Source organism: Sturnus vulgaris, chromosome 1, assembly GCF_052056855.1.
Source record: "Sturnus vulgaris isolate bStuVul1 chromosome 1, bStuVul1.hap1, whole genome shotgun sequence".
Lineage (NCBI taxonomy): Eukaryota > Metazoa > Chordata > Aves > Passeriformes > Sturnidae > Sturnus > Sturnus vulgaris.
Genome location: NC_142243.1, coordinates 134,949,304 through 134,972,139, shown reverse-complemented (window position 1 = coordinate 134,972,139; position 22,836 = coordinate 134,949,304). Strand labels below are relative to the sequence as shown.

At 39.6% G+C, this 22,836-nt stretch overlaps 1 protein-coding gene across 2 annotated transcripts in view; it reads left to right on the top strand.

The window, feature by feature from the left end:
• The first annotated feature begins 2,498 nt into the window (after positions 1-2,498).
• Positions 2,499-22,836, top strand: part of STK3 (serine/threonine kinase 3) — a 121,628-nt gene continuing 101,290 nt past the window's right edge. Inside the window, exons 1-4 of one of the 2 annotated variants that reach the window (XM_088177643.1) lie at positions 2,499-2,733; positions 10,074-10,154; positions 10,604-10,732; positions 12,638-12,752. In XM_088177643.1, coding sequence (XP_088033769.1) covers positions 10,716-10,732; positions 12,638-12,752 — 132 coding nt within the window. In that variant the 5' untranslated portion in view covers positions 2,499-2,733; positions 10,074-10,154; positions 10,604-10,715. Of the gene's footprint in view, positions 2,734-3,008; positions 3,355-10,073; positions 10,155-10,603; positions 10,733-12,637; positions 12,753-22,836 lie in introns of those variants that run through there. The other variant, XM_014879776.2, reaches the window with a different exon arrangement.

The following is a 22,836-nucleotide window of genomic DNA, read 5'->3' as shown; positions in this document are numbered from 1 at the left end:
GTATTTTTTATTCTTCTTAGTTTTATTCCTAACTATATACAACTGAGACAGGATTGGTATCCTAGGACTTTTTTTGTTCATATTTTTAGGGGCTTGAGGACTTCCTTTGTGTGTGTTTACACAGCACCTAATAGTTGCCCATGCCATCATGACTCCTGACTTCATTGCAGTATAAGTAATTATAATTTAAATTATTTTATCTGTTTACAAAACTGTATTATAATATAAAATAATTATAGTACTCAAAAACTAAGTATGGTCTTTCTCCATTCTTTGGTCTAAGGAGTTGTATTTGATGTCGATGGCAGTTCTGCAGAGAAGAGAGTCCTAATTCAGGCAGATAAATTTGTAAAATGGATAAAATTCTTCAGAAGAAAAAAAGTAATTCAGTTAATTTGCTCCTACATTTTAAGGATTGGGCTACATTAAGCCTTTTCTTACTCAGCTGCCTTCTTAGTAGTGTTAGTCCTGCTGTTGGAAGAAATCATGGGAATACTCATGTAGAGTGTCTGCAACTTCCTCATCTCCATCTTGTCTAGACACCAGCAATCTCATAGTATATTCATGCCTCCAGAACATCTAGACTTCTCTTAAATGGAAACTCTGAATGAGGTAGGAGAACAGAGGGAATCTGTTTTCCCTTTCAAAGTTCCTTCTTCGCCAGTGGCTAGGTACAGTATTGTAATGAATACCAAATCAGTGTCATATTTCACAGCACGGTTCTCAAATTCATGTCACAGGGGAAAGGTGAGATAGTGTTATTTATTCCAATGTTATTGACTAAAAATACTACTTGAAATTATAAGAGATGAATAAAGTGATCTTGAAAAATCCCGTGGTATATATGTTATCCTACTGATGTTTTATTTTCAGTTTAAATGTACTTAGAAAGCTTTTTGGCAATTGCACAAGATACAACTTAAATTTCTGTGAGAGAGGCATGGAATTAGTCCATAATTTTTTTTGGCACTGTCTGCCCCACTATGTAATAAAGCCAGGCTACCTAACTTCTGTTTCAGACATCTGAGTTTTTTACATCCTTTTATTTCTTCAGTGGCATAGATGGAGGACAGTCTTGCTCCATCTTCCTCAGGAGGAGTCAGGGTATTTTTTGAAGTGGGGATTCTGGTATTAAATAATTTCAAATGAACATAGAAAATATCTAAATATGCTATTTTTTGCTTGGAAAAAGTTTCTTTCGTTCTTGTCAACTGTTGTTTAAGGGAGAGGTAAGAGTAGCAGATTAGACTGTTTACTCTAAGTTTTTCCAGAGAAAGAAATATATGTGTGAATGCAGAGAGGGAGCACTTCTTGGCTCTGTTTCTTTGTATTGCTGTTACAACTATAATGTAGTACTTGTATTTTATTTCTAAGAATCCTTTTCCTTGATGCAGCTTTGGCTTGAGATGTGGGAACAAAACCTGCCTCCTCTGGAACAACCCGGACAAAATACTGCCTTAAATATTTGTGTTAAAGGATGTGGAGACAACCTCTGCATTCCAGGAGTATTAAAGCCAAATAGGAATGCCAGACTTCCCTTCATTAGGTGAAACTGGTGAACTGTAAATAATAATTGGTCAGTAGGTATAGCCAAAACCCCTGTAGAACAAAGCTGGACACTAGCCACATGGCATTTGCTATCTGCCTGACCTCACCTGTCCCCTGAATGGGAAAATGGGACATCTTGAGATTCCTCCTCACCACTTTCTGAGGCACTCATACCATACTCCATCTCAGGCATCTGCTGGCTCATTTTCCTGGGTGGATTGTTTTTCTGGCATATCCTACAAACTGCTGTTCATGCTATGGACACATCTGGCAGTACTGCTGGTGAGCCACTGTGGCTTGTGGGATGACGCTTGGAAGAGCTCTGCATTAATCTGTTGTGCCAAAGGAAGATGTTCTATTGCAGTTTTTCCATGACTCAGAAAAACAAAGAAACCTAAAAGGTCATATGGTGGTGCATGATTTGTTTTGTGGGTTCATTCAGTATTGCCATTGTACATTTAGCCCGACCACAGTGAGTCAACTGGGTTGGATTGACTCAAACAAAGTAGAGGACTTGCACAACAGTAGGACTTTTGAATTTGAAATTCCCTTGCTTATGCACATCAAAGAGACGAAATTATGAACAGAGCGCAGATTTTTTTATGTAGTGGGAGTGTTGTAGTACTTGCACATCTAAAATGAGTTTGAAGTGGAACGTGGGCATCTCAGTGTTTTTATGGAACTTGCCTAGGTGTTTTACTACCTTGAACTTCCATTAGATAGGCAAATAAACCTACCGTCAGAAAAGAATATAGAAATTGGCTTGAGCATGTAAGCTTTTCTTGTATTGACTTGGCTGGATCTACTTGGATTCATCAGATTCAAGTACATAAAGAGCAGAAAGTCGAAGTTGTAAGGTGCTGAAATTGCAGCTATCTGTCACATGGTGCTCTGGAGCCTGAAACCTGCTGCTTGAGTAATTACGTGACAGCTTCCCCTGCCTTGCAGGGTAACTTGTGTGCTTTGGCACCGCACATGGAAGAGCCAAGCTCCGGCACTATTCACCTCAAAAGCTTTCCCGTGTCACTCGAGGCGGCTGCGGGGAGCAGCTCCCCCGTCCTGCCGTGACTGACCTCAAGCTTCCCCTCAGCACTGCTCTGAGCAATGCTCTGCAGCCGCTTGCCCACGAAGACCTCGACTTTCTGAGGAGGGGCTGGGTGCCGCTGCCTCGCCTGGCACAAACAGGTGGGTGAAAGGCTCGGCCGCCCGGCAGCGCTGCCCCAAAGCCAGGGGGTGGCCGCGGGTTAAGAGCCGCCCTGAGGCGGCGGTGCTGCCCTAGGCCGCTCTTGCCTGGCGGCGCAGCGCCCGGAGCGGCGGGACGAGGCGCGGGGAGTGAACGGCACCGCGGGGCTGCCGGTTCGCCCGGCCCGACTCGCAGGGACGCCCCGCGGGCAGACTACACCTCCCGGCGTGCCCCGCGGGCCGTCTCCGCGCGAGGCATGCCGGGGCCCGGCAGCACCGCGGCCTCCATGATCTTCCCCTCCCGCCGGCGCGGCAGCGCCCGCTCGTCTCGCGGTGGGCGGGGCTTTCCCCGCAGCCGCCGCTCTGACTGACGTCCACAGCACCCTATCAGCGCCGGCTCTAGCGCGGCTGTAACCAATGAGCGGCGCGAGGGGGCGGGCCCCGCCGCGGCCGGAGGTAGCGGTAGTGGCGGCAGCCGGAGCGCGGCCGTGGGAGGGTGTGGGCTTCGTGTCGAGGGGTGGTGAGGTTGCTCGGGAGTTGTGCGGGTCCGGAGGGGCCCGGGGGCTCGGTCAGCGGCCCCGGGGACCGCGGCGGCGACGGCATGGAGCAGGCAGCGCCTAAGAGGTAATGACCCTTCCCGGCGGCCCCTTCCCCGCCCGGGAGCGGTGGCATGGCCCGGGTGAGGCCTCGGTCCCGGGGTCTCTGCGGGGGCAGTGGGATGGGGACGGTGCTGAGCCTTGCTTAGCGACCGGAGGGCTCTGTCACGTGGGGAAGGGTCTCTTGTAGGGTGGATGCCGCGGAATACACTTTGTAGTGAATGCCCCGATGGAGACGAACCTTCGGGGACTGCTTGAGTTAAGAACATTCTTAATATGAAGTGAGGGAAACTTGGTCGCCGAGCAGAGTCCTCTCTGGCCTGTGGGGTCTGTCACTCGATAGTTCAGGTCTGTGGCAGGAGTACACGCGAACAGTTCTCTTTTCACATTGGAAAGTGTCCTTGTGCTCTGCTGCTGGAGGGATGGATGCTTGTGGGGGTGGGCGTTGCATAGTTGCAATTGCAAATCAGAGAGTGGGAAGAGTCAAACCCCATGAATTTTCCCACAGTAGGTGTATTTTCTCAAATATATAAGCTGTCAGATCATATTAATTACTGTGCACGTTTTAAAAAATAATTTATCATTTGATTTCTTAGTGCATAAAATAATTTTGCTTTGTGTCAAGTTTAATCATGTATTTCAATTTGAACAAACTTTTCTTGGATATAGCTGTACAATGCACAGACTGTAGTTGTGTAGTGTACAAAATGTAGTTACATGGTTTGCATATTTATTTACTGTCTTTGAGCTCTGATTTTACTTTTGCTTCCTGATAATGAAAAATCTAGGGACTACACAATATAAAAATTTGTGATAAGGATATTAGATCAGTTTCTACATTCATCTTTAAAACCTCTACATTCTCAATTTAGAAGCTTTAAAATTCTTTAAAAGCAGCTTCCTGTAGGATGATGGGACTTGAGAAGAATGTAGTCTTGAACATCTGATGACTTCTTCTCCAATAACACATTAAGTGACAGTACCTATTGTGGAAAACTTTGAAAAATAATTAGTTTTGTCGTTGCTATCTAGGGTGGTTTTAGCAGGCAATGGAATAAGGAGGGGCAAGCCTACCCTGTACTTTCAGGCTGACAGTGCTGCATATCTCAAATGAAGGAAGTAGGAGAGGCATCAGCAAAAATTTAGGAGCAGAAATGTCTGAGGTGTAATCAGTGTCACCACCAGCAGTGGAGACCTTGGGATACGGTGGTATCACAGGACTGAAAATCAAGCAGTGACGTTAGCATAACCTGCCAGATGTTTCAGGGAAGATGTGACATTTGCTGTAAATTTATTGCCTATCTGGAGGTGTGTGTCTGGCCTAACTGAAACTAAGAGGTGTTTAAATCTTTGGATTAAGTCAGAAAGAACTAGATGTGGGAATGTCTAAACTCTGGCTGTTTTTATATTCCACATGTTTTTTGAAGCTTACTTCTGGAAATTTGTGATGAGAACTCGGATTTGTTTCTTTAGTGGAAGGGAAAATTTGAACTCAGTTTTTCTTAAGATATTAACTCAGGTTATTTCTTAAGATTTGAAGCAAAATTTTCATGGCTGTCCATAATTTCTCCTTTATTGATAGTTTTGTCCCGTTTCCCGATTGTTGCTATTCTCAACTATTCTAGGCCACCCCTTTTTTCTTCAAGTCCAGAAGAAGTGCAGGTTATTTTTTGAGGGCTGAATTTTTGATGCTGTCTTTGGATGCAGTAGTGGTTTGAAATAGACCATGTTTACTTGGCAAAACAAATGTGAAAACCAGAATTCTTGTTGGTGCCTGTTGTCCACAGGAGCACTGAGAGGGATCTATTGGCATCAGATCTGGGGTGTAGTAAGAACTTAATCTGTTCACTAAAAAGCTGCATGGATGTCCTAGAATCCCAGTGTTGCCTTAGAAGTATAGGGCACTTTTAGCTCCACTTCCTTGTAGAGAAGCACACAATGCCTATTGTATAAATCTGTTATACAACCCTTCAGAAAGTAGCAGTGATGATGCCCAAGTGACTTTCTAGGCCATTGTGGTTTTTCAATGGAGGTGCTGTCAAAATAATTTAGTTTTTTTCTTTGGCTAATGTACTGCAACAGTAACACGAGAATTTTAAGGGAGAGTCCTTTTCAGAATATTTTTTACTTTAAAAATAATTTAGAGTAGATGTTCTGATTTTATGCTGAGCAAGTTGTGCAGTAGTTGCCACAGTGTTTTCTTGCATCTGAATCTCTAACTATACTTTAGATGTGCTTTATGTTTTTTTCTCTCACTAGAAAGGAGATTCACTCTTAAAATAGTTACAAAATTTGCCTCTTAGTGTTGTAATTTCCCTTTGTTGTTATTGCTGTGTTTTTCTGTATCCTTGGCAAGCTCACATGTGACGATACAGGTTGCATACGAGGGAAAAACACAATCGTACTTGAGAAAATTCTGTCAATAACTTAGTTTTTAATCTTGCCCATCTCCTGCATGTTCCTGCCAAATGAAAGGCCGCTTAACAAGCATGGGAAGTGTAATGAAGGTTTTCCAGTCCTTTATTTAAACTTGAATTTAATATTCACTGAGAAACACAACTTTTCAGGTTTTATGGGAAGATGAAGAACTTGTTCTTAGGATATGAAGTGTTTGTGAAAGAAGTGTGTTTCTTAATGCTTGTGTCAGTGGACATGTTGGCACTTGTCGAGTTCCTCCTGTAAATGATAGGACAAAAATGTTTGGGCTTTATTGGTAGAATGCTAAATGTAAGTACACAGTACAATGGTGTAAAGTGTCTTAATCTTGCTTCTACTTGTGCAAGTGCTGTGAAGCAGAGTAAATGTCTCGAGGCTTCCACCTGCCATCTCTACTTCAGATGACTGCAGTGATTTCTCCTACTACTTTCTCTTTTAATATATCAGTATAATTCATCCCAGCCATTCTTGTTAAATGTTTCAGTGTGCTAGTTCTTCTGCACAATAAATCACATATCTTCATGTTTCTTGGAGTGGCTGTCCAGTTTTTTGTAACTCACGACAGTAATTGATGGCTTTCTATTATTCATTCCAGCTTTATTTTTATTTTTGAACTTTCAGGGATATTTTATACCTACCTCTGTAGCACTTTATCAATTTATTTTGTGAAATCTATATATAATGACTGTAGAATACTACAGTCATACTTTTTTTTTTTCCCCTGTTTTTTGGGAGGAAGTCTCTTGCTCTTTCATGTTGCAGTTCAAATTTTCCTGATCTTTATGCTGGGATTAGGTGCCTCTTAGGTTTTCTAGGTTTTCCTTTTCTAGAATTTTGTTGATACACTCAATGGCAAAGAAGATTCTGGTCAAACTAGGAATTATTTTTCTTAAGAGACTAGATGTTCTGTGGAAAGTCAAACCTTCTTGGAACAAGAAAATCCTTTTGACAGGTCTTTCCCAGAAGTATGGTTTAGTTAGTCCTTCTGATTTAAGGAACATATTCCCTTCTGGAAGACCTCTAAAATAGCTCATAATCACTCCCTGATAGTTTAGATTCTAGAGAAAAAAAATAACCCACAGTGACTTTCTACCCAGGTTTTATACTGAACTTCTATATGTATACACACATACACATATGGCACTTGTATCCTTTGGCCAGAGTAAAGCAGTGCCTGGATTTACTGATTTATTTCTTCTGTTTTAAATGCCTGTTATGGAAGTAGAAGATGAATGAGGGAGGGAGGAATGAGACACATTCTGTCTTTCTCTCCTATTGTTCTTGTGCCCTTTGTCTCTTCATTTTCACCTTAACCCTTCCCCCCCACCATTAAAAGCTGATGCTGAAGTTTTAGGTGTGTTTCTCTGTCCCAAGATTGTTGCTTGCTTTTAACCAACAAGATCCTATTTCTAGTCACTTCTTGTATTCTGCTTAGTGCTTTGCAGCCAGTTCCACCAGTTGCCACCTTCTTCCTTGTTTCTCATGGAGTTTTCATAAATGCTTTCTTAACTGCAGTCCTTCAAGGTATATCGCGTGATGTTCTGTAGTTCAAGAGCTGAATATTTTATTTAAACATCTAGAAATAGAAATCATTAGAATGTCTGAGTCATGAGGATTTTTCTATGGTTCAAAGAACTGTGGTGGTGATATTATCACTTGAACACCAAACCCAGCATCTGTACTATTACAGTGTTTGTGAAGGAGTGCTTTGAGCAGGGCATTTGGTGATGATGTTCCTGAGGCTGATGTACCTTTCTTACTGGAAATAGGTTTTGAATTAAGCCACCTTAGTGTTAAGTGTGATTTGGTCTCATAACATGTTTATCGGTATTGGATAACATGAAAATAATTTTAAAACTACAGAATGCTTATTTCTTTGATCTCCTGGTTGCTTCTCAAGTACTCCAGATAATCTGTTATTTGACAATGACATTGGTCTTGATCAGTTTATGACTGTTTGTGATTATTTCACTAACTCTTCTCAAGCACTCACTATGCCTTGGCATTAATGGTGCTGTTGGAACACTTTTGGTTTGGATTTTTTTTTCCCTTTCTCATTTTAGCAGGCATTACTCTTTGGATGAGCAGGTGGAACTGTTCTCTTTGTGGGGATCTGCAGTCAGGGGTACTGTATGCTTTCTGTCTTCTGGCTGTTATTACAAAGTTCAGTCCCTCTGCTTTTCTATTTAGTACATCGTTTGTTATGCAGCTCTTTGAGGGACTCAGCTAAAGGTTATGCTTTTTATTTTTCAGGACTCTGCTTGTATTATAAACATACTGTGCTTGGGGTTTTTTAGTGGCAAGAAGGGGATGATGGCAGCAACTTGTTCTTGAATGCTACCTTTAAGGCTGCATATAATCTGTTCAGAGAGGAAAAGAATTTGGAACAAGAAGCAAAATGAATGATTTATTACTTTAATACCTACCTGCAAAATATTTTTTCCTCTTTGATTTGTGTCAACATATGCTTGTTCAGTAATGAAATATGTGCTTCTCTGCAAGGTATAAGTTCTTTCTTTCTACTAAGTAATGTCTAGCCAGCAGAGAGAGTGAAAAAGAAAACAGCTTTGTTCTTGTAGGCCAGTTTTGCAGATGTTATTTAGCTGTTTTCATTTGAGTTTTTTTGCTGTTTATCTTCATGTTTGTACATTGTGCCCTTCCTTTGCTGTGAAGATTTTTATTTTCCCTAAACACACAGACTTCCCAGCTTCTTGTTTGCTGTAGCAAGGTGCATGGTCTCTATTGTAGTTAATGCACCTTTCCTTGCTGATTGTAGATGCTTTTTGTATTCTTGTGCATCTATGAAATAATTCTTTGGTGTATAAATGTGTGCACCCTTGTGCTTTTTCCTTGCTTTGCTTCCCTTGTTTAACACCAGTCCATATGACTTGTGTGCTTTTATGATTATTTTAAATTCTTTGCTTTTACTTAGATGGTTGGCAATTAAAATCTATTTTGACTCATGACTTCCTTCATTGGTCAGTCATTTTAATTTTTAAAAATTTTGTATATCTCAGAATTACATCTCCTAATATGAAGGGTTTTCTTTTTCAGATCATTGTTCTTCCACTGCTAAGATTTGTCAGTCTTTTCTGTCCATGCCTTCCTTCCTTCCTCTATTTTGTATTTGTTTCTAGAAAGTGATGTGAGATAACTTACTTTCCATAAGTTCTCAATGATCTGTCGTTATTCAAAGTTTCCTTTCAAAGTTTCCTTTTTTCCCCCCCTTTTTCCTCCTCCTGCATATGGAATACATTGTCTATATTTAACATACAGCACCAGCTATTCTTCAGCTCATCTTCTACTTTATTAGTACCCTTGGCTGTCATGTAGAGTCAGCTTGTTACTTCAGTCTTGCAGCAAAATTCCCTATAACTTTATGGTGAAGGATTTACATGTTGCAGCCACCTGTCCCTGCTGCAATGTGTGTGTGGTTATATTTTCCTGTGCTGTGTTCTGTGTTAGCTCTAGTGCAAGCTTGCAGCCAAGTTGTGTTTTGAGATTTGCCAGAAGTCTGGGGGCCTGGATGGCTGGGAATGCTAGAGACCAGGGAAAGGCTAGGACTGCCTGTAAAGGACAACAAATGATGGTAAAAGGAGCTTGAAAGTGCTGGAAGAAATCATAGGGTGTTACTGAGTGATTTGAGACTGTGTGAGAGAGAACTATGGGCAAAATATGGTGTTATGTGAGGAGAGATTTTGTTGCATCCTGCCCCTGTGTGCATTTATGAAGATGCAAGAGAAGCTGCCCCAACAGCTTTTGTATTCAGTATTCAGCTTTTGGAATTTCAGTCGTCTGCTGCTACCTGGGAAGTGTTACCATATGCTCCCAGACTCATCTTGACTTCAGAATTCTGCATTTAATGATGTCATTCACTGGCTGATGAGGGGTACAGTTTAGAAACTGAGTACTTCATGTGGGTGAAGGATTGGTTTATAAATAGAGAGCAGCGTGGCAACTCCTAATTAGTAAGGGACATATGTTGGTATGCTGACTGTTTTTCAAAGGAAGGTAAACTTTCCTGTAGTCTTTGTCTGTTTCTACTTAGCAAAGGAAGTGGTTTGAAGAGTGAATTGGTCCCATGCTGCTTTGAATTGAGCAAACATTAATGAGAAAGTGATAATGACAAAAATTGTCATAACTTTATTCATCTTATATGATAGTTGGTTAAAATTTTGTTGCTGCACTTTAAGTATTTTCATTGGAATGTATTTTTCTTTGTAATAATTTTTGCTGTCTGCTTGCTTGTGTGAAAATTTGCTTGAGTTCTTTGTCCCCCAAACAAATAAATAACTTTCGTCTTTCTTTTAGCAAACTGAAAAAGCTAAGTGAAGATAGTTTAACTAAGCAGCCTGAAGAAGTCTTTGATGTTCTGGAGAAGCTTGGTGAAGGGTAAGTACAGCTATTTACAGAGGCATAGAATCAGAGGGAAACCATACATAAAGCATATGTTGGAATATTAAGTTACAGAGAGAGTGACTGTAAATGTCCTAAGGAATGTTTCTATAGACAAGTTTTACTACTAAAGCAAATGCATGTATCAGTAGATTTCCACACTTTCCCTTTTATGTTTATGCATTTTTGATGCCTGTTGTTTGTTAACACAGCAAATGTACTTGCACCTGTAGTGGAATTAGAAACTCTAAATCTTGAAAAAGATTTCTTTAGTCTTGACAAAGCATTCTTCAGTCTTTCCTGAGGTCCTGGTAGAACTGATCTTTTTGCAGCCTGAAAAACGCTCAAACTTCTGCATGAGCATATGGCTTCTGTGACTTTTTATGCATGATGGAAATCAGGAGCAGTTTGTCTCGGTTTTTTAAAAAAATTGTCTCTTTTTTTAGGTCTTATGGTAGTGTGTTTAAAGCAATACACAAAGAATCTGGACAAGTTGTAGCAATTAAACAGGTCCCTGTGGAATCAGATCTTCAAGAAATAATTAAAGAAATCTCTATAATGCAACAATGTGACAGGTAGGTATGACATTTCTATTCCCTTTGTAAGAGTCTGTATGAACATGTATTTGTACTTGTGAAAATAGCTGAAATATAAGCAGCTGCAAACTTTTTAATGAAAAGCAAATTGTCCAACATAGACTTTTTAATTAAAGGAACCACTTCATGGACCTCCTTCTCTCCTTGGTTTGGATTGAAGGAAGTACAAATAGTTTACATAACAAAAACTGTTGAAAAAATAAATACTGGCCTCTGCTTAGAATTCTCCGTGCTTGCTTCACTTTAATTGCATTGTTAAGGCCAAGGGTTACTGTTTCCTTTAAATGTCTTAGGCTTTGTGAAATTCTGAGTTAGCTGTTTCAGAAGATTGATTGTTTCTAGCAGAAGATGAATGGCTAGCAGTTAACTTACAGAACAGTATTCTGTCTTGGCTGCCTTTTTCGTGCAGGAGCATACTTTTTAAAAAGTGAACGATCTTGTAAAAATACTGGTGGATTGTTACCTTACACTTGTTCACAAATCTTATAATTGCAGGTCTCTTAGAAATGGAAGCCTGGATGCAAGAATTACTTTGCATTTTCTGTTGTCTATGGAGTTTTGGGCTGCAATTTGGAAATCAGCTTTTAGTCAGTGTCAGTTTTTAAGCAAATATGAACAGTCTTTGAGAATGTACAGCAGTTGATGTTTTGAAAAGATCATCCTGTCCTGATTGATAATAACACCCAGTTGTTGATGGGATTACTGGCATAATATAAATCTGGCAGGAGATGGTCACAAAAATCTGTGGGTTTTCTTTAGAATAATACAGCCTTCCTAACCTCATGAATTTATAAGGAGCAAGATCAGTGTGTCGTGCTTGTAAATGGTAGACATTTGGACTGGTTAGGACATTTCTTTCTGAAAAGGCAAATTCACTTAGTGCTAACAGTTGCTCTTAAATGAAATAGATTTTTGATAGTATTGACCTGGTTTTGCTTAAAGATAGTATCATGTTGCAGGAGGCAACCACAGGCCCTCTCTTATTCTAATATCAGTTGTCTATATTAAGCATGTTGCTGCCAGAAATGCTGATCCTAAAATGCAGTTCCTTGCTCCAAAACAAGATGGTGTTTGATTCTACCCCATAATGTAGGTGTTCTGATGAGAAACCAGTCTGAAATCTCAGAATCTCACTTCCTGACTTTATGGGAGATAGATGACAATCAATCTAGTTTAAGTTCCTCCAAAAAACCCCGCCCCAAACCTTCAGTCTTTTATTTCCATAAATACACCCTCTAATAACTTCTGAAGAATGATCCTTTTTATGTTTACCACATCTGTTTCTGCCTTTCTTTTGCAAGTGACTCCAGGGAAGCATTATGTCAAGTGACAAGCTTGAGTAGCAAAGCAGTGTGTTCTGTTTGTGACAGTACTATACCTGACACTGCACATGAGATGCTTTAGTATGAAAATGCATTTGCAAATCCAGAAGGCTTCAAACCAGCACTAGGTTCTCTTTAATATGAAAGTCTAGCTCTGTGCTTGAAATAAGTTCATTCTTGCAGAACTGGGAAAACATGGGTGAGTTTCTATATTATTTTGTTCTGGAGAGAAGAAAACAAGACAGTCTTTTTAAGAAGAGAAACTTTCAAGAGTGCGCTTAGAGGAGGGAAAAACAAAGCTTTTTATCAGATGATTAAAACCATGTCTATTTGAGGGTTGCTGAAAACTTATATACATAGTAGTGACTTTATTATTTTATTTAGTAATCAGAATTTGTTCCAAGAAGGCATTGATTAAGTTAATTACAGGTTTAAAGTGTATTTGGTTGCACTTGCTCTTAGCTGTGTCAAACTGTAGCTCTTAACAACAGGTGTGCTGGTGATTTTTTTTTTTTCTTTCTACTAAGAATTCATCTATTTATCTAACTTTTTTTCCATCTAGTCCTTATGTTGTCAAGTACTATGGCAGCTACTTTAAGAATACAGATCTGTGGATTGTTATGGAATATTGTGGAGCTGGCTCTGTTTCAGACATAATTAGACTGCGTAATAAAACGGTGAGTTTGTTTTTTTTTTTTTTAGTATGTATAGCACTTCTTAAAATCAACTTGTGAATTAAGATTCGAAAGCAGAATAAAAGCTGGAGTTACAAGACAAGATCATGGCTGATACCTAGGGGCCTATCTGTGTCTTAGTTCCCAGGAAACAAGCTCATGCAGTTGCTGAATGTCTTTGTGCATTCCTCTGTGGAGTGATCACCAGCAGAAGCAAATGCATTTTGAAATACAAAAATCTTGGGAATTTCTTGAAAATTACTGCTTTGTAGAAGGCAAAACTGTGGCTTCTTTTCTCTACCCCTTCTACCTTACAGCCACTTAGTAGTTGCACGGTTTAGAAGCAGGTGTAAAATTGTCTCGCTGTCACTCGGTAATTAGGGAGCATGAGATGTAACTGGCGTTACTCAAGGAATGAGAGGGGAAAGAGATGCCAACTAAGGAATGTGAGAGGGAACCAAAATGAGGGTTGTGTGAAAGTGTCTTAATGGACTTATAACAGCAGTAATATAGAGGAGGCCTGAAGGAAGCAGGTTTTGTTAGTTCTAATTAAGAAACAGCTTCTCAGAAAGTGTTTCATTGTAGGCATCAAACAGCCTTGAATTCCGTTGAGTCCATTGTTTTTGGTAATGGGCTGTAACATGAGATATTCTTGTTATCAACAAGTACTCCGAGGTACTAATTGCTGGGCTTCACATTTTGTAAACACTTCCTGAAATGTTCCTTACACCTTACTTAGGAGCAGAGAGGGAAAGTAAAGGAGAGAAAAGCAATGTTTAGGCCCAGAAAACAAGACATAAAGGAAAATGGAATCAGGTTTATTAGGCAGTAGAGGTGATGTTGAGACTCAAGGGAGCCCCTTCGGAAAAGGTGGCTTGTATCAGGGCTGCTGTAATGTTGAAGTGATGATGTCTGGGGAAAAGCCAAAACCAATGTGAGATTGCAGAACTCCAGCAATCTTCAAAATTGGTATTCTTGCTGTTATATGTTATCGAAGGATCAGTAGTTCCAGTAGGAAATGGCACAAGCTAGTCCAGAGTTAAAAAAACTAAAATAAACCATAACCCATTTGAAACAGAATTTAGAAAAAAAAAGGAGCAAACTTGTTTGTGCATTGATGGAAAACGTCTGAATTTTCATTTTAAAAGAAGTGTGTATATGAATGTGTATGTACTTACATAAAATCAGGCTATCTAGTTTTTCTTACATCTGTTGTAGGATATTGACATAGTAGATGTATTAAAGATTTGACAGGAAGGGATATTGGAGTCTTGGAGCAAGTGCATACTGATGATCAGACAAAATACCTCTTCTACTGCTGTTTGTGTTTAAGGTCGATATGATTAAATAGCATGAATTCTATTTTAAGAAACAGAATAATCATCATCACTAAATACATTGATACCGATGATAAAGCTTTTGTAAAGGTAAATCATGGAGTGAATGGCTAGTAGAGTTCTGTAAAGGAGTTGGTAAGGACACAATTAATGCTGGCTGATGTAAAGTTGGCTGGATGTACTGAAATGTTTATGGGCAGACTTCCACACCAGAGGCTCTTCAAGCAAATACAGCTGTAATCTGGAGTAAATGGGAAATTCTGTCGCAGCTGGGTAATTGTTTTAAATATAAAAAAGAGGGGCCTTTGGTCTACTACATGGGGTCTATGCTATCCTGTTTCAGAAAGAGGGTAGAAATACTGGTGAGAGAATGATTTTATTATTAGTGGTGGAAACTGGCAAAGACTTGAAAGGTTTTGTGGTACGGAGAAAATAAACACAACTAAATGTCAAGAAATACATTTGGCTTGGTGACGAAGGTAAAGTCTTTATATTCAAGGTTCATGTGCACTTCAGCTTAACTTTTAGAAATAGTTGAATAATTAAAATGATTGCCAGAGATTAGTGGTATCAAGAATACAGCAGAACTATGGAAGTTAAAGAAGGTAACAAGGGTGACCAGAAGTAAAGACTGCTTCTCTAGAAGCAGATACCAGAAGCATTTGGATATTTCTGTGATGAGAAGAGGTACCTGGAGGGAGAGACACGGTGAAAGGTTTTGAAAACGATGTGTAGCACCAAGAAAGTAAGATATGGGTATCTTGCTGCTTATTACAAAACAAGAGATCACTTGTGACAATAGATGCAAAGCAAAAACTTTTTCTTTGGTCATGATAATGAGGATCACTGTATGGTTCTAGAATTTCTTGTAGATGCTGAGAGTTGATTTTCAAAAGGCAACTAAATCAGACCAGGGAAAAACAACTGTAACTGCACTCAAATGTATAATGACTGGAGCAGGAAGTCCATGTGCTTCAGATCTCTGGGAGGGTGAGGCAGACAACTATCACAGTTTACTTACGTTCAGGCAGGCTACCAGACTGGACAGAATTTTCATTCTGTTGTAGAATAGGGAGTGTTCTAGGGCCTATAACAGAAAAATAAGCAAAGCAAATTTCTCCCTTGCTGTGCCTCTGTCTTGCAAGTTTTGGGAGATTTAGGCAGAGGCTCTGGACTTGTTGAATTCTCTTGCTCTTTGGGGAACAGTGGCCTGATCACTTAGACTGTGTGTGATGGGAATCTTGTGACTGTTACTGGAATGAGGCTGCTTAAAGTACTTGAGCATTCTGTTTATGACCTTACATGTTATTTATTTATTTATTGATTCATTCATTAAATAGAAATAAGAAATGATTTTGTAATTAGAAAAGAAATATCTTCACTTGCAGACAAGGAGAGAATTGTTTCTTATTTTGTCATAATATTTACTGAATATAGTTGGACACATAGAGTTGTGTATTCTGTAACTTTCCTAAATTGTTAAATGAAGACTGTGGTTGGACCAAGGAAAAGTTTATTTCCTGCTTCTTCCAATTTAAGGAAAAGAAATTAAGAAAGTTGAAGTAAGGACCCTTTAGTGCAGTGGCCATTAGGATTATCATTTGGATATGATCTTAAAGGACTCTTCCAACCAAAATAATTCTATGATCATTATTAAGTCATAGGAAAAGGTGAATTTCTCCTCCTGTTTGGGGAGGGAACATTAATATGTTTTTGCCCTTGTTGCTTGTCTCTAAAACTAAGAATTTATGGACCGTCTTTTTCTGTTTTTGTGGTTTCCCTACTTCTTCAAAAATTGTCTGTCTAGAAAGTGAACAACACTGGGCTTTGTTCCACTGTTCTAGTGGACCAAAACCAAGGGAAACAGAATCCAAAGTTCGGGCAATTTTTAGTGACTATTCGGAGCCTATTCATATGGAGAAGTTTGCAGCTTGGCAAGAGTAGGTTCTAAGAGGCCTAAGCCACTAATTTGAAGTTAAATGGACCCCTACGATTCTGCCTGGAGTATTCCAGTGTGCCAGGCAGATCAGCAGCACTTCAGCAAATTCGTGGTGCTTGTTAGCTCATCTTGGGTGTGGTGTTCATCCGTCCTGGGCAACAAAGCTTAGATCTAGTTTTGTCTTCTTTTCTGAGAGACTGGTTTGGGAGGTACATGTATCTTATACATTTGAACCGTGGGTTGCTGCCAGGAAGGGCAGTTCTGCTGCTGTCCTCCAACCTGACTGATGTGTTCCTCCTGCCTTTTCCATGCCTCAGATGCAGTGATTGTCTGTGGCTGCAGCGTGATCTTTGATAATGATATGATATGGTGGGGGAACTTCCTCTCTGTTCTGTCCTCCCCACCCCCTCATGAGCTAACTCTGGACTCATTGTGGCAGCACACTGGCTTGATCTGATGCAAGGAATGAGCCGTGTGGAAAGGGAAGGAAGAGAATGTACAAGACTGACTTTCAGTGTCAATAGAATTAGATAATTAGAGTGTGAAGCAACACTCTAAGTCTTACTGGCTGCTTTTAACATAAGGGAGAATATTCACACACAACCAGCCTTGTCTCTCTAATGATAATTAAGGATGCATTTGCTCATCCACTGATCGTGATTAACTGAGTCATTCTAATCCTGACTCTTTGGGGATCAAATTCAATTGGCTGAAACATATCAGGTAGTGGCTGTGTTTTAGGATTATCAGGCCACCCTGTCTTATTTGGGTCAGTAATGTAAATAATAAGTGTAGGAATGGATAGCTGCACAGATACTGTGTAATTGGGCCCACATTGTGCATTTTGTATCTGAAATTGCTTCCTTTACATGACAGTTCATCAGTTACATATATAATGCCTCACGTACTCTTAATGATTAGCTTCTGCCATGTTTTCTTAGCTAATTACGTTTTTCCATGTGTTTAAGCTTCACTAATTCAAGTGAATCGTGTATCCAAATCTCTGGATGCTGTATTTAAATGTCTTACTGGGTTTGCTTTCTCTGTGTTACCATGGGTATCCAGGGTAAATCTTTTGTTATCCAGGCTAAAGGCATTTTGCTCATAAAGATGTTGTTTTGCAGTTTTAAGCAGTCATATTTCTCAGTAATTTCACAGTTAAAATAGTTCCAATTTGTAGGCCTTTGCTTCACTAAAGTACATGTGATTATTAGCTATCTAGGGCCTAGTACCTCTTATATTTTTAAAATAGTGTCTATTGCAGTATAACTTCCTCAGTTGAGCCCACATGGATTAATTAATATCCAGACGGTCCATACACAAAGATTGAAATTCCTTCTGCACTGACTCACTGGCTTATCTGATCCTGGTGACCATGGACAAGTCCATCCTGGTTATGCTGCTGACCGTGTTTTCTGTCAGTGGGCCTTGACTCAAATGGGCTAATCAACGGTGTTACTATTCAGAGATTGATCTTTAGTCCAGCTTTCTTAAATTACTCTTCTCTGCAGCCAGTTGAGGAAAAGGAGGAGAGAACTTGATCACAAATGTCCTGGTTGCTTTATTCTGTGTTTAGCCTTACAAAGCAGGGTAGCTTATACTAGCTTCTGTAATGCAATGCTGAGATTTCAGTGCTCGTCTAGTAAAATCCTTACTATGGCTCTGAATGATTGACTGTTACATAAATTCTGGGAATTATTTTTCCTTTGTTCTTTAGGTTAGCATTGTAAGTTCCTTAAAAAATGGTTTGTACTGTCTGACTCTCAAAATGATAGACCTTTCTTTCAACCTTGCATTAAACTGTATTCATCTGCTTGGAAATTTGCTCATGAAAATTACTTGTTTTGCCTGAGCTGAAAAATATTTGTATGCCAGAAATAAGATGCAAGTTGTGTTGACTAATTTTCGTGAAAGAAAAGGAAGCTCGAGCTACATTGATATTCATCCATTTCCAAAATAATTATGTATGTATTACATGCAAATACAGTTGACCAACAGCATTCAGAAATGAGAAAGTTTCAAAACAAAGATTGATCATGCAGCATCCTCTGGTAAATGTGCTTTGGGATACACTAACTGTCCTCTCTTCCCCCTTTTTCTACAGTGTTAGCAGATCACACTCACTCAGTGAGGAATAATATGCTATTAAATTATACATCCTCTGAAGTTCAGTGTTTATTTGTAAAATACTATAACAATTGCTCTGAATACAGAATTATTTCTCCCCAGACTTTATCTGACCTTCCTGTTTCCATTGAAAGAAATACTGTTGTTGTGCCATGAACATCTACAAGTCAGTTCTAAGAAGAATTTGATTCCTGGATGATTTCTGTTGTTTCCTACAGGTGCATAGAATGTTGGAGTTCATTTTGTGGGCAGTCTTAAAACTAGCCATGTAATATTAAAATACTCAGCATCAAATAATTCACTTTCTGTTTAAAAAGTGTACTTCTTGGAAGAAAGCTTACAAAATACTACTTCAGTTCTAATGGGTGTATCTTCTGAGTTTCACAATATTTATATTCGCTACTGATCTCTTTGCAGTCAGGTCACTGCTAAAAGATGAGAGAGACTATAATATGTTGTGGAGGAGATAGAATTTTCACATTTTTTTTCTGATCTGAACAAACTGGCTAGTTGCACAGTCAGTGAATCTCCTTTGCCTCCTCATCCATGTTTCAGAAAACAAATCTGTGGAACATTTGGGAGAATAGAAGAAGTTACATCTGTGGTTTGAAGTCAGTTACTAATTTTTCAAACCAAGCAGCTAATGATTTTTCAAATAAAAGATTGTTAGTTACTCAATGCAAGCAGCAGCTTTTTTTCCCCTCTTGTAAATAATTTTCAGTTAATTCCAGTTTTAATTTGCTCAAATAATAAAATGACAATGTAAACGTAGAATATAAAGAAATTTACAATAAAATCTTGCAATAAAAGCTAATGGTTTAAATGAATATTTGATCAGGTCACTCATCTGCTTGTACCCCATATGCAGCTTGCATTGCAAAACACATAAAATCTTATTCCTATTGTAAGGGGTGAAAGTTCAACCTTATTGCCTCCCCACACTGCTCTTTCCCCTCAAAAGAACCCCATCATTGTTTGCCTTGGAGAGACAGAAATATTGGCTGAATTTTTAATGTATTTCCAGTTTGAGTCAACCTCTCTGCCTATAAAGTTATAATCTGGGCAATAAAATTTATCTCCATTCAGGGAGTTAAACCCAAGTTTCATTACTGACTTCCATGTATATTTTATTTTTCAATTAGAGAATCTTTAAAGTTTAGATGGGTTTATTGCTATATATTATTGTGATGAGGAAGTGGAGGAAATGTAGAAAAACTGCAGGTAAAATAAAGTCTACTGTTTTGAATTTGGATGTTTATTTTAGAGGTGGTGAAGAAAGAGGTGAACAGTGTGCCACTGATTTGGAAGAGGTGATAATTTTAGTTTGAAAGGGACCTCTGGAAGTCAGCTAGGTGAATATATTTTTCCAAGGAAGGAAGTCCAGTTAGTGTTGAGGACCTTGTTCAGATCAGTTTTAACAATCTGAAAAGCAGGAGACTCAACAGTCCCTTTATTCAACCCAATGAACTTTTATTTCTTGTTGTATGCTCAGTGAGGATTCTTTTGGTTTGTTCTAGCCCCTCTAGTCCAGTTCTAGCTGGACTCTCCAATTTGTCAGCCCTTCTTTTATGGCAGTGTGGAACTGGGCACTGTGTTCCAGATTTGGCTTCATAAGTGCTAAATAGAGGGGAATATTTTCTTGACCTGACTGTGCTTTTCTAAAGAAGGCCAGTCTATGGTTAGGGTGTGTTGCTTATGTTGCTGACTGATGTTCAGCTTGTCTTCTGGAGCCACCTAGAACCTTTCCTGCAGGAATGTTCCCTGCACATTGATTCTCAGTCCATACTGGTCATGGCATGGGATTCTTCTCTCCTAGTGTGGGACTCTGCTGTTGTTGAACTACTGTATTTGTTGTCAAGCTAATTCTTCCAGCTTGTTGAGATCCCTCTACATGGCAGCCCTGTCCTGTCTTTTAGTGTACTGACTGTTTCCACCCTGTTTCACCCACAGACCATGATGGGGTGTGTTCTTGCTCGTTGTTCAGGCTGTTGATCAAGATATTGGGAGTATTCACCCTATGTTCAATCTCTCAGAACATTGCTTATAGCTGGCTCTTGGTTACATTTTGAACCACTGCTAGGCCTGGCAGTCCAGCTGGTTGTTCTTCTGCATCTTTTCTATGATTCCCCAGATTTAGTTAAAAACTTATATTGGAGACTACCAACAGCCTTTGTAAAGTCAAATGAAATGACATTATCAGCTTTCTCTTCATCCTCATAATAAAGTGACCAGGTTAATTTAGCATGATTTCCTTCTGGTCAACTTATGCTGAGTTTGATGTACCCCAGGAAGGGGTTTGTCCACTGGGCTGCCAGGGTGCATTGCTGACTCCCACTGAGCCTGCTGCTGACCAGCACACACAGATCCCTTCTGCAGGGCTGCTCTTGAGGCATTATGCTCCTAATTTATGCTTTTCCCTGCATTACTCCATCCCAGATGTAGAATATGTCATTCAGGCCTGTTGTGTTTCATCCTGTTCATGATTGCCCAGTGCTCCATTCTGTCCAAATCCCTCTGCAGGGCTTTTTGTTCAAACAACATCTCCCACTTTGGTATCTTCAGTGAATTTTACTAATGGTGCATTCAATTCCTGCGTTCAGATTACTGATAAAAGTAGTGGACAAAACTGGCCCTAGAATTGAGGGTACATCACTGGTGACAGGTCACCAGCCAGATGTAGCCCCATCCACTACAACCCTTTGAGGCCTACCCTTCAACCTCTAGCTCACTGTGTATCCACTCATCTTGCAGAAGGGTGCCATGAGGAACACTGTCATAAGCCTTACTTAACTAAAAACCAGTATCCACCACTTCATTCACTGTGGGTGGTTGACCTTATTTATTGAAAGGGATCGTATTAGGAGGACTTTCCCTTTGTGAATGCATCTTGACAGCGCCTGATGATTTCATTGTGCTTTCCAAGCCTTGCAGTAGTAACTAGTATGATGCTCTCCATTAGTTTTGTAGTTTTTGAGATTAGACTAACAGTTACATAGATTCCTGGGTCCTCTCTCATGCCCTTTTTTTAAATTGGAATAACAGTGCCTAGCTTTCAATCAGCAGGGACCTCAGCCACTTATTTTCCAAGAACTAAAGCTAGTGATTTTATCTCCTTAGGAACACATACTTGCCTTTTGTTCAGACAGTTAACTAACTTACTTATTCATTAGTAGTGATATATTTTGGAATTTGTTTATTTTGGGGTGATATTCAAACTTCAAATATAGACAAAATAAATAGCTAAAACAAACCATCCATGATTTATTCAAATGGGTGTGAAATGCACCACATTTTATTGTATGGAGTTGTAAATTATACTAATACAGAATCATTGAGTGGTTGATGTTGGAAAGGACCTCTGGAGGTCATCTGGCCCAACTAGCCTGCTACAGAAAGACCATCTAGAGTTGGCTGCCCAGGGCCATTTCTGCATGGTTTCCAAGGAGGGAGACTCCACAACTTCCCTGGGTAAGCTGTTCCAGTGCTTAGTCATACTCACAGTAAAAGGTTTCCTGCTGTTTAGAGGGAGTCTCCTGTGTTTCAGAGTGTGTTCATTGCCTCTGTTCCTGTCACTGGGCACCACTGAAAAGAGCCTGACTTCATCCCCTTTGCACCTTCCCTTCAGTTATTTGCATACATTAAAAAAATTCCCCATGAGCTTTATCTTCTCCAGTCTGAACAGTCCCAGCTCTCTCAGTTTCTCGTGCTGGGAGAGATGTTCCAATCCCTCGATCATCTTTGTGGCCCTTTGTTAATTCTCTCTGCTATGGCCATGTCTCTTGGCAGACTGGATGTGGCACTCGGTGCCATGGTTTAGTTCAGGAGTTAAGGCATGGGTTGGACTAGATCTTGACAGTCTCTTCCAACTTAGTGATTCTGTGATGTGAAGAACTTTGTAATTTATGTGCTTTCACTGTTATGCATAGATGGTATGTGTTTTAAAAGTTTAAATTGCACAAAAATAATGAAATTAATGATTCTGAAATATTTTTAAATACTTTTTTTGTGGTGATTGCAGGGTAGTGTTCAATATTGCTGTGCATTATTTTCTGAGAAGGTAATTTTGTCTAGGAAAGGTGAGTGGACTTTCTTGGCTTCTTGAGTAAGGCTGGATATAATTCATTACATCCTTTTAAATATTACTAGATATTAAAGCCAAACGTTTTGTCTGAGTATTATTGTACACACAGTTGGCCATGTTTAGCAGCAATATAAGCAGGAGTGATTTTAGTGACTGTATCATGTTAAATAGATGATGATTATATGAAGCACAAGTGGATAAATCTAGGATGTCTGGAGCTGGGATTGATATGTCTTGGAACAGCGTAAATCTGTTCTTCCTTTTTTCCTGTGCTTCCCTGTTATTGCTGTTCACGATAAACATGACTTGTGCTCTCTGCCTACTTCTTAGAGGTGGTATTCACTTCTCTGGGCTTTTTTGATCACTTAGTGTATTTGGATGTGTAAATGCTTTGTTCTTCTGTAATATTTAGCCATGCTGGAGCTTTACTTTGCTGAGGGTCCCCAGACAGTCCATCAGGCTGCAGTACTCCAGAATTCTCTTCTGGTTTTCTGGATTCTCACTCCATAGCTTCTTTGCCAGCTTTTGGTTCCAGTGTTCTGTTCGCTTCTCCTTTTGAGAGCTGGATTTTGCCATGCAGCTGCAAAACCACTTCTCCATCTA